General features: G+C 37.0%; 1 protein-coding gene across 4 annotated transcripts in view; it reads left to right on the top strand.

The window, feature by feature from the left end:
* Positions 1-5653: 5653 nt before the first annotated feature.
* The window catches only part of ano2b (anoctamin 2b), a 103865-nt gene continuing 96133 nt past the window's right edge, over positions 5654-13385 (top strand). For 3 of the 4 annotated variants that reach the window (XM_022671293.2, XM_049473424.1, XM_022671292.2), the window contains exons 1-2: positions 5654-5828; positions 8587-8765. In XM_022671293.2, coding sequence (XP_022527014.2) covers positions 5669-5828; positions 8587-8765 — 339 coding nt within the window. In that variant the 5' untranslated portion in view covers positions 5654-5668. The remainder of the gene's footprint in view (positions 5829-8586; positions 8766-13385) is intronic. The other variant, XM_022671291.2, reaches the window with a different exon arrangement.

Genomic DNA, 13385 nt, shown 5'->3' on the forward strand with positions numbered 1-13385 from the left:
ACAGCTCTCGGAGCCCTGACATAGCACAATTGGCTTTGCTTTCTCTGGGTGTGTAGAATGGCACTCTTTCCCCTCATTACTCCTAGAGTAATGTCAATCCTAACAAAGCCTCTGTGAGCTGATGTACTAAACACATACATTCCTCCAAGCACACTGGCTACTCAGCAATTCTGCATCAGCAGCACTTTGAAAAAAGGGGCTAGGCTTCACCCTCCTTGTGTTGTGGCATCAACTGTGATGGGTGATATACAGCAGCTGAATGGGTTAGACAATTGCTAAAATTGGGAGAAAACTGGAAAAAAAAACAGATTGAAAACAAATTATTTAAATCTAATAGTTAAAAATTGTAGTAATGGAATAGGTATCTAATATATGTAAACCATAAAAATAGTGAAGTCATAGAGAAATATTACACAATAAAATTCTAAAATAAAATCTAAAAAAGAAATGGTACTTAAATTATAGTTAAATAAAGTTCAGCAATATTTGAACATAATAAATAAAAAAAAGACTAAAATATAATTATGTATTAATCTAATTATTTATATAATTCTGTAACACATCACACACCTCATTTGCGAAATCATACACTGAAAATCAGTTCATTTCAACACACTAACATTAAGACATTAACAGCAGTCAGTGTTGTTAATGAGCTGTTTAGTTGGATCAGGTGTGTAAGAGCAGGAGTTCCTTCAGGACCAGAGTCAGGAAACACTGTTCTACAGTAGAGGTGTGCGGATCGATCCAAATATCGATACCAACGCTGGTATTGGTATTGAGCAATACTCGTGTAAAAATATCGATATTCAAGCTTTTTTTCTCTGCCGCACGCACTGACTGCTTCGCACGAGATTCACCACAGTCTACTCTCTGGTCTCTTGTTGTTGCACATGCGTCACATGGCTCAGCAAAGCCAGCCAAACCCCCACGCAGGTAGGCTCAGCCTGGCCCCGCCCACTCAGCGCTCTCCTCGAGTCGACACGCCTCTACCTCAGGAGATTTGTGTTGAGTGATATTTTTTTACACTCTGTTTATTTAAGAAAAACTTGCATTTGAATTGCGCTGAAAGGAAGACAATTCCTTATTTTTTATTGTTTTTCCAAATGACAATTCTATAAAAAAAAGAAACAAAGAACTAGAAAAGATGTCTAGTGAGTGGAGAATTTTTATTTTATTTTTTTATATTTTTTATTTTATATTTAATCTTTGTTTTGTTACTGTTCCATTGTTTCTAAACAAAAAATGTTGATTGTGATACTAAAGTATTTTGTTATCACTTACAATGTTTGGTGAAATTATATCCTAGGTTTTTGGATCATTTGGATCTATAAAGCTTAAATATTAAAAAGTATCGGTATCAGTATCGATATCGGCAATACTGGCCCTGCGTTTACTTGGTATCGGATTGATACCAAAATTCCCAGTATCGCCCAACCTCTATTCTACAGCAGCAGTAAAAGCCCTTGGTGAACTTCTATTTTTCTGAGGTAGAGATCAGGGGCGTGGCTTAGCATGGGTTGGTTGGTGTGTTGCACCTGACCCTTGTTTTTCACCTTATTATTTGTGTTTCTTGTCTCCCTACAGTCAGAGCGATGTAGAGCTGAGAGTGTGCAGATGAAGTTGCTAAGCCTGATATGAACTTGGGGGCAGGGGGATTCGCTTTTTATAAACTGAAAATCTGAATTTGTTAATGTTGTTTGTATTGTTTCCAGCCTTCAGGCTCATGAATTCATCTTTATAAATCATTTCAGTTTGTTTAAGTCACCCCCGGGTCTGAGTGTATTCACTGTAACTGATCCTTTTACTATTGTTACAGTGTAATATGAGATACAATACGATTTAGCCTTAAGCCTATGTGTAGGCTACAAATGAGGTCAACTGGAGTTCATACTATAGGGGCTAAAGCTTAGAACAGTTTAGTGGTTAGCTTGTTGTTGAAACTCTCCTAATTTAACAGAACCCAGGTAATTATCAGATTTTGTAGATGGTAAAGCAGTTTAATCACCAAACAGCAATTTAACATAATATAAAATAAAGATGTAATCCTTCTAAACCAGAGGTGTCCAAACTTTTTTTGTTGGGCGCCAGAAGGAGAAATATATGTGCAGTCACGGGCCACAGACTCTGTAATAAAACAAATAATGAAATATACCACTTATAAGAATACATGTTCTTGATTACTATCATTTAGACACCATTTTCCTTGAGTTACTATCTTTATCTATCTTTGACAGTGTTGTGTAAACTAAGATTTTTCAAATTGATGTTTGTTTAATAATGTCTCTTAATATTATACTCCTGATTCCTGACAAATTAAACATACCCTTTGAACTCTGAAATAGTAATTTTCCCAAAATGCCTGAAATTTTCTGCATTTGCTGTCCTTTTTTCATTTCTTTGGAGTTGTTAGACTCTTTGGTCCCTTTTCCACGCTACAACTGCGCATTCTCGCCGCTATTAGGCTCTTTGGTCCGTTTTTTGTGCCACAACTGCGCATTCTTACTGCACATTGACTGTTTGGTCTGTTTTTTTTACGCGCTATAACTAGGCACTCTCGCCGATTTTAGAGTCTTTGGCCCGTTTTCTGCACCACAACTGCGGGTTTTCGCCGCATATACACTTTTAGATTTTTTGGCCCGTTTTCTGATGCCTAGCATTTATACTTTGTATCTCACATTACAAAAACCTGCGGGCCAACTTTCATTTTATTTTTTAAATACCTTGCGGGCCACTTCAAAAAAGGAAACGGGCCGCAAATGGCCCGCGGGCCGTAGTTTGGACACCACTGCTCTAAACATACTGCTGCTGATACAGGCAGCATTCCCAGGCAGACTATGCGCTCTAAGGTAAGCACTGGATCCCCAGCTCTGATACATCAGCCAACAGATCATCAGCCTGTACCAGCCAGCATCCTGAAAGTAAAGCCAATTGTGCTCTCTCTGACTCTGGCTGCTGATGGTGAGGTAGCATGACCCAGAATTCTGCGGAGCTATTCAGAGCCCCCAAATGCCATACATGTTACTCAAACCTGTTACTATTCATTTAAAAATACGCCTATTTTCCAACATGTTTTTTTTTTGCAAGTAATATTTCTCACTGATCTCCTTTCTGATTGGCTGTCATGTCCTATGCCTCATTTTATGTTGAAACACTCCTTGTGACCTCAGTGTGAAGAGGCAGTGGGGACAGTATGAGATAATCTGCTGCAGACTAATGCCGCATTCAAGTGCTCAACATAAGGTTCTATACACCAGATGGTTAACTAGTAAATTGGAAGATCCACCCACTAAGCAGGGAGATCTATAGGATATCCAAAACAACACACTGAGTGCTCCACAAACATTGTGAATAGTTATTTGAAAAGGTATATGAATTTCTAATTAGTCAGCTATGATTATTAATGTGATTTAAAAACTAAGGTAAAAAAAATGGAAAAAATAAAAGGTGAATATATGCATCACATCTTAAAAACTTGTGTATCATCTTGTAGTTTTTCTTTACTGTTTGTTTGAGTGCAATTTAAAAGTTAAAAAAGGTTAATTTCCTATTTCCAATACCAATTGAAGGCAGCATAAGTATAGGTAAATAATATTATACATTAAGTATTCTGTGATTGGTTCCAGTGCTTCCACACAGCCTACAACACACAACCCCATGTTTTGTTGGTCGTAGTACTAATCCACACCATTGCAGCACCCCACTTTATGGAGCCTATATTGAGACGAGTAGCGTAACCCTGAAATGAGGGTGAATGGGATGATGGAGATCCATTTAACCGGCCTGCTTTTGAAGAGTTAAAAATGTGACATATTTTGCATTCTTGTTTCCAAGAGGGAAATCAACCAAATCGAGAGCAGCTGCCGAGCTGTGTGGGTGAGCGCTTTATGCCTATTTATGTACAGAGGCTCCGAATGGAGTAACTTTCAATTGCAGCCATACCATTCTGCTTGCACGGCCTGAATGTGTACGCCTGCTAGGAGTTTGGCAGTGGGGTGCAGTGGCCTATATCAACAACCCACGATAAATTAAACCATTCAGAGCGCTTTTATCTTCTGTATGTTGTATTTATTACTACATGTTAGAGCTATAGGAAGTAAAAACAGCTCCTATTACAGCTAAAAGACGCTGCTCCATGTAAACCAATCTGGCATTTACTCTGAGACCCTGGGAATCTTGGGCAGGATATCATGAACATATATATCACATATACATACAGACACACCTTCTGATTCAATGTTCTCTTATGTTGTAAATGAATACTGAAGTCATCCAGACTGTGAAATAACATAAGGAATCATGTAGTAACTTAAAAATGTTAAACAAACCAAAATACTCTGTGAAGCATTTAGGTGGCTCTTAACATGTGGTTTCCAAGGCTGGTAATGAACTTACAAACTTCTTGAGCAAAAGAGGTAACTGTTACTTTTCTTTTTTTGGGACGATCCTGATGAGAGCCAGTTTCATCACAACGTATTTGATGATCTTTTTTTTTTTTATCAGAGTTACCAGCTTTAAAAATCACAAGTATACAGCACCCCAGATAAGAGCACCTAAATGCTTCACAGAATATTTTGGTGTGTTTAACACTTTTAAGTTACTACATGATTTTATATGTGTTCATTCATAGTCTGGATGACTTCAGTATTCATTTATATATAAAAAAAAAAAAAAACCATTGAAAGAGAAGATGTGTCCAAACCATCGCTCTATGTAACTTGTATGTATCATCACTGTCCAGTAAAAAACAGCAACTTTATAGGAGAGAGATCAAATCTTCTTAAATTTTATTGAAAGTTAATGGAAATATAGTTTTTTAAGGTCATTTTGAATTTCTTGAGAATTTCTATTGGTCCATTCATCAAGAAACTCAGTGTAAGGAACAGTTTTTGTGTTTGAATGATGTAGTAAACTAAAAATGTACAAAAATAGAGATACTTGTTTGACATTGGACATTGTTTTGCAAGTTGCTTGCTTATCTTAATAATGCAAACGGCTGTGCACAGTAAACCGGTACTGTACGGTATATGCTATTTTTACCACTTATTAGTACATAAATCACTAGTGTTCCACTGTCTTCACCATTAGTAGTGACGGTGATCTTTCACAGGGGCCTCTAAAGTTCTCATTGTGCACCATCATCCTGATTAGCCAGGCTGACCTCACTCAATCCAAACCGCAGCGCATATTCCAGTCACATTGCTGAGGCCTAATAAAGTCTGCCACATTGTTGATTTCCTTGAAGACAGGTCGAGGCTTCCTCGAAAGACGGGTACAGGCTGCCTTAATATTTAATTACTCAGATATTTAACAGCTCAGGTGTAATAAGACACTATGGCTCAGTGTGGGGCTGTCAGTGCGCGCAGGCTCTAGAGTCCTGGAGTCATTCTGGACTGATTTACTGCTCTACCTTTTCCTTTACCTGTTCTTTTGCCTTGACTTAGTTTCCCCCCACTTTTTTTCTTTAAATCTTGATCTCAGACAGGATTGTATAGAATGAAAGTCTAGTCAAATGAGAGTTTGAGCTCTCAGTTTTTGGTGCTGCCTCTCAGAGCTGAGGTCACTACAGGACTGGCATGGGTCGTGGACTCTGTGCACTAAACCAAGACAGAAGCTGCTGGCAATTAGTCCACGTTTTGGCCGACCATAAGCCTCCTCTCGAGCAGGCATGGTATTAACTGCCGCCACCGTCTGCAAAGTAAGCCTGGGGAAAGCCAGGAGAGGATTTCGCCACCTGACTGCAACCAAGCGTCCCAAGACCCGTCCGCCGCTGCCGTTCTCCTGCGAGGACATGGCCGTCAGCAGGTCCAGATCCTCCTCCACCAGCGGTAAGTGTTTAATAAACGGAGCTGTGCTGCCCAGGCGCGCGTGGGTGTGATAATCCCCGCAGGGTGGTGGGTGCGCGTGGCGGTGTTTCTGCGCGTGCTTGGCGCTGTTGCGCTATAGTTAGCCTAATTAAGTTGCTGCTAGTGATGAAGTAGCGCGCCGCTGCAAAAGCTGCCAAACCCCCCACTCAGAATAAACAGATAGATTGCCCGGATGGAAAAGGGCTAGACAGCCTTTAATGATTCATACACCAAATACTGAACTTATCAAGCTATTGGAAGCTTTTACAAACAGTAAACATCTCGTTGCCATTACGCTGCGCACCTTTACGCACTTATTGGCTGAAAACTGGAAACGCAGCTCATGAGGAGAAGTTGCTCTAAACGTTGGTCTTTTAATTAAGTTTCTTTCTCAGTCTTAGTTATTTGTTGATAAGGTGGATGCTTTCTTAATTTTGCCTTTAACGGCACTCATAATACCCACATATTTTATATTAAAAAATATTCAGAACGGTCTCGACTGTAATAATGAGGAAAAAAGTGACCTGGAGGAAGTATAAAGAGAATATCTGGTCTTAAACCGAATTTTTAAAATCATATATCTTGTAAAAAATATTATATGCAATTTTATTTTTTTATTGTTTTATTGTTTTAGTGCTTGAAATTAATTCTTAGCTTCACATCAGTAGCTAACAATATATAAAATAATATACAAATGTGAAATAAATGTCTACAGCCAACAGCCATAAATTTGGTTTAAATTTGATTTAAACTAAGTTTCTCTCTCAGTCTCAGTTATTTGTTAATTAACTCCGTGTTTCAGAGTGATTCATTCAAAAGTTCGAAAGGAACCTTTAAGGCTTCTGTCCATGGTGCTGAAAACCCAGCACATAGAACCACAACAATCCCCAACAACACGTTTCCCTAACATTCTGCACTCAATACCACATAATGACAAGGTGAAAATTGAATTTTAGCAATACAGTACCAGTCAAAAGTTTGAACTTGGGCATTGTCAAGAGTAATTGCTTCAATTTCTTGTGTTGTGAAGAGGTAGAGTTGATATAAGTCATTAGCCCTATTTGAGTTTATATGTTCTAATCCATATTGTGGAAAGGACTACTAAAATAACAGTTTAAGGAACAAAGATCAGTCAATTTTCAAAAATTTCAAGAACTTATCGAAAGTATCCTCAAGTGCAGTCGCGAACCATTAAAACATTGATTATGATGAAACTGGCTCTCATCAGGACTACCCCAAGAAAGGAAGACCAAGAGTTACTTCTGTTGCACAGGGTTACCAGCTTCAGAAACATCAAGCTAACAGCACCCTGGATAAGAGCTAACATATAAGCTATTCCTAATGTTAAATGCTATAGTATTTTGGTTTGTTTAATTTTTACACTTACTATATAATTTCTCATGTGTTCCTTCATAGTCTGATTGACTTCAGTAAAAACATTGTGTGTCTAAACTTTTGACTGGTACTGTAAAATAAGTAAAAACTTGAATTTCTCTTAGATCCAGGCCCTTTGCTCTTACTCTTGAAATTAAACTTTTTAGCCTCAACTCTAAGCATCATGTCTGCAGAAATCCATATACTACTCATCTCCTGCCCAATACAATCCCAGCAGTGAAGCATGGTGGTGGTAGCATCATGCTATGTGGATGGTTTTCAGAGACTTTGAGAGGGTTGAGGAAAAGCTGTATTCTTAATGAAAACCTGATACTGATACACTAAGGACTTTTTTCCTATTTAGTAATGTTGTGGTTCTGTTTCTTTCCCATTCTCATTCTACACACAATACCATATAATAAGAATGGACAGATTTTTTTTCCTACTTTAATTAGCAAGAAAAGATAAATTTTTGCATGAACTAATTATACATGAGGTAAATATCCATCTGTGATAAATTCAGTTGATTAATTGTCTTAGAAAGACTGTGGAAGCACAGATCTGAACAAGCTATGCAAAAAAAGTCTACTACACTGAAAGTTCCCAAGAGCTCAGTGGCTTCCATTATTGAAATAAACTGAAAGAAGTCTTAAGTAACAGGACTCTTTCTAGGGCTTTCCCTCCCCACACCAAACTAAGAAATCAGAGGAAAAGGGCCTTGGTAAGAGAGGTGAACAAGAACCCAATGGTTACTCGTGAGCTCCAAAGATCCTGTCTTGTGTGTAGATAAGAGAAACGTCCAGCAGATTAACTAGTTTTGAAGCAGTCCAGTGTAGCAAAGTGACCACACAGAAGCCTGACCTTAGTAAGATGTTCAAAACCTTCTGTAGAGCTTGTAAAAAAGCACATAAAGGACTATCAGACTCTGAGAAACAATATTCTCTTGTCTGATAAATAAAGGGTTTGATCTTTTTGCCCTAATTCTAAATGTAATGACTGGAGGAAACTAGGCACTTCTTATCTTCTGCCCAATACCATCCCGACAGTGAAGCATGGTGGTGGCAGCATCATGCAGTTAGGGTGTTTTTCAGCAGCTGGGACAGAGGGACTGGTCACTTTTTTGACTTATGTCAATGCTTTGTTTTATGTTTTAGGTACTGCTGATAAATAATATGCAAAATAAAAATATATATGTTTTTACCTTTTCATTACGGGATATTAGGCTATATAAAATATTAAAGGTCTGAATTCATTGTAGAAGAAATAGTAGTAGGGATGTAAAACACAGTTCATTCTTATAAAAAAATGAAATTAAAATAAATTAAATTAGATCTCTTCTTTACTAAATCTTATAATTTGTACTCAGCAGAGGCATGGAATAACATGATGGGCCAGATGAAGGTGAGCATGGCCATGAGTGAGTCATCCTCCATACATAGCGACCGGCTATACAGCATAGCCAGGGAACTTTCTGGAATGGGATTTGATCCGGTCAACTATACCTTTGATGACCCTTACACCTTCATTGAGGACCGACGACGTTCTGTAAGTGACTTTCATTGTTGCTTTGGTAGTGTTAGAATTGTACTGCATCGATTTTTATAGTTATACAGTATGTTGTATTTATATTCAGAAAATAAGAGTTAACTTGTACAGTAAAAAGCATGCACAAGTGTGAAGGTTGGGTGAACTAAGGGGGAGTAAATACCTGCTCTATGTTGTTTTTGGTGTGAAGAATTGGGCTTCTAAAGTAAAACCCCTGAGTTCTGTAGCATACATTTCTAAACCTGCCTTGGAGAGACTTTTACCATTGCCCTTTCCTCCAGGTCATTAGAGAGATATCCAGTATTGACAGCAGTATGGCTTACAAACAATCTAAAATGTAGTGCCTGAAAGTCTTGCCAGCACAGCAGAGATGGACAGACCAGTTCACACTCATCCTTATTCAAAGCAACCTTATACCAATGACATAATGGTTGTTTCTCAATATGCATTCTTTGTGTGCTTTTGTGACCTCCTGTTCTTGCCTGACATTAACTTCAGCTGCATATGTTAGAGATGGGCAAATCAGTCCAAATATTGATAATATCGATACCAATGCTGGTAAAAAGGTCGATACTCAAGCTTGTTTTCTCTCCCGCACGCACTGACTGCTGCACACGCGGATTCATCAAAGTCTACTCTCTGTAAGAGTAGTGCTGCGCCCCCAAACCAGCCCCCCCTTTCTGGAAACACAGAATTGCACTAAAAAGAAGGAAATTCCTTATTTTTAAATTGTTTTTCCTAAGAAAAATTCTATTTTAAAAAAGAAACAAACAAAAAAAAAGAACTACAAAACATGAAGAAAATATTTATTTTCTTAATGTTAAGGCAAACTTTGTTTTATTACTGTTTTATTGTTTCTAAATAAAAATGTTGATTGTGATGAAGTATTTTGTTGTCACATACAATGTTTGGCAAAATTTTATCCTAGGTCGTTTGGATCCTTTGGATCCTTTGGAAGCTTAAAATATTAAAAAGTATCAGTTTCAATATCGGCAATACTGGCCCTGCATTTACTTGGTATCATATCGATACCAAAATTCCCAGTATCGCCCACCTCTAGCATATGTTGCATTCCAATACTCAAGTATTTCAAACATGCATTACAATGAGTTTGTGAACCTTTAGAATTTTTCATGTTCTGCATGAATTTGACCTAAAACTTCATAAAAATTTTCCACAGGCCTTAAAAGTAGATTAGAAGAACCACATCAACAAATGAGACAAAATATCAGACTTGGTAATTTATCTACATACAAAAAGTTCAGATAAGGAAACTTGTGCCATATACAACCTGTGAAATGTCCAGATTGAGAATAGCTGAGTAGAGCTGAGCTACCTGACACAACCCTGGAGAGTGCTTTAAGTACTTAGTCAGAGTTAAGAGGACTCATTCAGTTCCAGCCTTTCAACCGTATCCATTATAGTAAGGCTAAGATTTATCCCAGAATAGATGAATCGTGTAATCCATGTCATTCTGCCAAGGCTGTCTTAGGTCATGTTCTGGCTGTGTCCCAGACTGGCAGACTTACCCATCTACTGCATCTGAAACTTCGTTACGAGAAAATTCGGCCTCATTTGAAAACTCTACCAAATGGAGAACTTTAGGCCTAGTTTTCTAGGCCTGAAAATTCTTTGTTTCTCCTCAATCTAGATCATATTAGAGGGTCAAAAACATGCTTACTACCCAAATAAACAATTAAATAAATGTGGAATTCTGTATCATGACTGGACCAATAGAAAAGCATTAGAATGACTTGGAATACAATTTTTTTTCATTGACTTCCACCAAAGGATAAGAAAATAAAATTGTTGTTCTGGAATTACATGTTTTTTGGTTGACAGTGATAATGCTAATGTATATCATTTAGAATACTTAATTAAAAACAAATAATTTAAGCGCTTATTTAATTAGACATGGCACTGGTGTGTTAGTGTGGGTTGTGCTGGTATGAGGGGATCACATAGGAGTTTTTAAACACTGTGTTCACTCACTCTCCACTCTATTACACACTCCACCTTGCAGATTTAAAGGTGAAGACAAAAGCACATCTGTTGCTGCACAGTATGTGTTGGTCATCTTCTAGTTATTCATCGGTGCTGCCCACAGGAGGTGTTTAAAAACTCCAGCAGCACTGCTGTGTCTAATCCACTAAAACACACAATAAAACTTAATGTCCCACTGCCCAAATAATACCTGCTCTATGATGGCCTGTTTAAGAACAGGGTGAAATCATAACAAATAAGTATGCAGGGAAACAGAAGGACTACTTGAAAACAGAAGGACTAATCATTTTTTAAGTGATTAATATATCTACTGAAATATCCAGCTGGCAATATATGTATGTGGTAAATGCTATACGACAAAACGTCCTTTTCTAAAATTAGGCTGCTGCATTATCAGGTATAGTAAGTAAATGCTGAAAACCTCATGGAACTGCAGTGGAAATTGTACTTCATCAAGCATACTACATCTATCAGCACAAGACCTGAAGTGTATTATGTTATTAGAGGAGCTATTTATCTCTGTTTTAGTCAGTCTTTGTCTAAAATTAGATGATAATAAGGTGATAAAGCTCCAAAGTCAGAGGACTGACCAGCCTAAAGCAGTGCACATGCTCTCAGAGTGAGATTAAACCAAAAATTAATTAGTTACTAAATATTAATGAGTGAAACGTGAGTTGTATTGAGCTTCCTGTAGTAAAATCTTTTTTTATCCTGCATGTTGAATTAGTAAGTCTCTGTTCATCTCTTTTTGGGGTCCTAGGCATAAAATAAAAGCTATACGCCACAGTAGGGGTGGGCGATATGGCTCTAAAATAATATCACGATATTTCAGGGTATTTTTGCAATAACGATATACTTGGCGATATAGGAATACTAAAATAATTAATTCATTTCAGGAATATAGTATAATAGTATAACAGTATAATCATAATGTGGCAAAATAAATAATATAGCATAAAATAATATAATGCAGCAAATAATATTGCAGAATATTTAGTGCATGCACATAAACTGCAAACTAAAACAATTATACAATAAATACACTTAAAGCTTCACAGTAAATAATAGACTACTTTTAAGACAGAACAGCCCTATTATCACGATATGGATTTTTATATCATGATATTTCTGTGTCACGATATAATATTGCCCACCCCTACGCCACAGTGAGAGGTAACCCATTTTATATGTTCACTTTCATGCATGTGATATAGATCATAGATAATCAAAACTAAAACTGTCCATCCTGTCACCCTGATTGCATTATTACAAATATAGAGGGATGTTATCCTTTACTTGAATGTACTTCTTGTGCATTTTTTATGTGTGAAGGATGTGTCTTTGATATGTCTGCAGTGCTGCCAGGTTAAGTTGAATAATTAGTTAAGTAACACAATATTGTTTAAATAATGGCTACTTAATTGCGTGTTTTTAAAAATAATTGATTTAGCTATTTCCCAAAATAAAAAGCTACTTACATATGCCCTATGCATTCAGACATCCTGGATGCACCCATAGATGCAAAAGTGGGTCAAAATGACTCAGTTGGTATTTTTTGTTGCAGTTACTGTATAATAAAGAGTTAGGTCAAACATGACCTGCTTTATTTGCTATAGAAGAATATTTGCTATCTAGTTAGCTAAAAAAAAAAACAGTTAAAATATTTCATACTATTTGTGGATCATGCATGTTGTCTTCATACTTAGCTTGGGTAAAGCTTAAGCTGTTTACCCTGTTGTGGTAAAATGTCCCAGGAATTAATTTTTAGATTCAAGATGTACAACCACTTTTTTAAAAAAATAAATGCTAGGCAAAAATGTCCACCCTGTAGTGCAACGTACGATGGCAGGGTGTATGCATGTATGACAGGAAATAAAAAGTGAATATGATTTCTGTTTAGTTGGAAGTCTTTTGTTTTTTAGGGAAAGAGAATTCTGATTATGTTTATTGAAATTTCTTTGTTTTTATAGATCTGTAGGGCTGATATTTTTACAAGTAAAATAAGAGTTTTTACTTATATCAGTGTCATCTTGGGGTAAAAGGGCTTGACATAATCTACATCACAGTCTGAGAGTTAAACAACAGTTAATCAGGATCTACAGGCGCTTAAACAGGGATTTCAGAGGCAAGTACTAAATTAGTTTACAATAGCTAATAAGGAGGGCAAACATGAAACAATGACAGATTCTCACATGCTCACACCTATAGCTACCTAACTACTACTCTTAACTGTTAATATTAGTTTGGAAGCTCAGTGGCTAATTAGGCAGGTGAAACCTACTCAGCATGTAGGTTAGCTTACTAAGCTAGCTGAGCTAGCTAGTTAACTTCACAGTGGCTAGCCAGCTAGCAAGCCATTAAAACCAACAACAATTGTGATGGTGAAAGCCTAAAAAATCATATTAGATGGTTTATAATTATAATTCTATTATAATTTATACAAAATATGATAGGTACAAACAGGGTAAATCAGAATTATGTGTGCAGCAGGTGCAGCACAATTAGCTAGCTATCAGGCTACCTGCTTGGTGGCTATAAAAAATTACACACAAAATGTATGACAATAGCTAATTAGACAGGTGAAACCTGGAAAAATGAACATGACTCATTTTTACA

Source organism: Astyanax mexicanus, chromosome 2 (genome assembly GCF_023375975.1).
Source record: "Astyanax mexicanus isolate ESR-SI-001 chromosome 2, AstMex3_surface, whole genome shotgun sequence".
NCBI lineage: Eukaryota > Metazoa > Chordata > Actinopteri > Characiformes > Acestrorhamphidae > Astyanax > Astyanax mexicanus.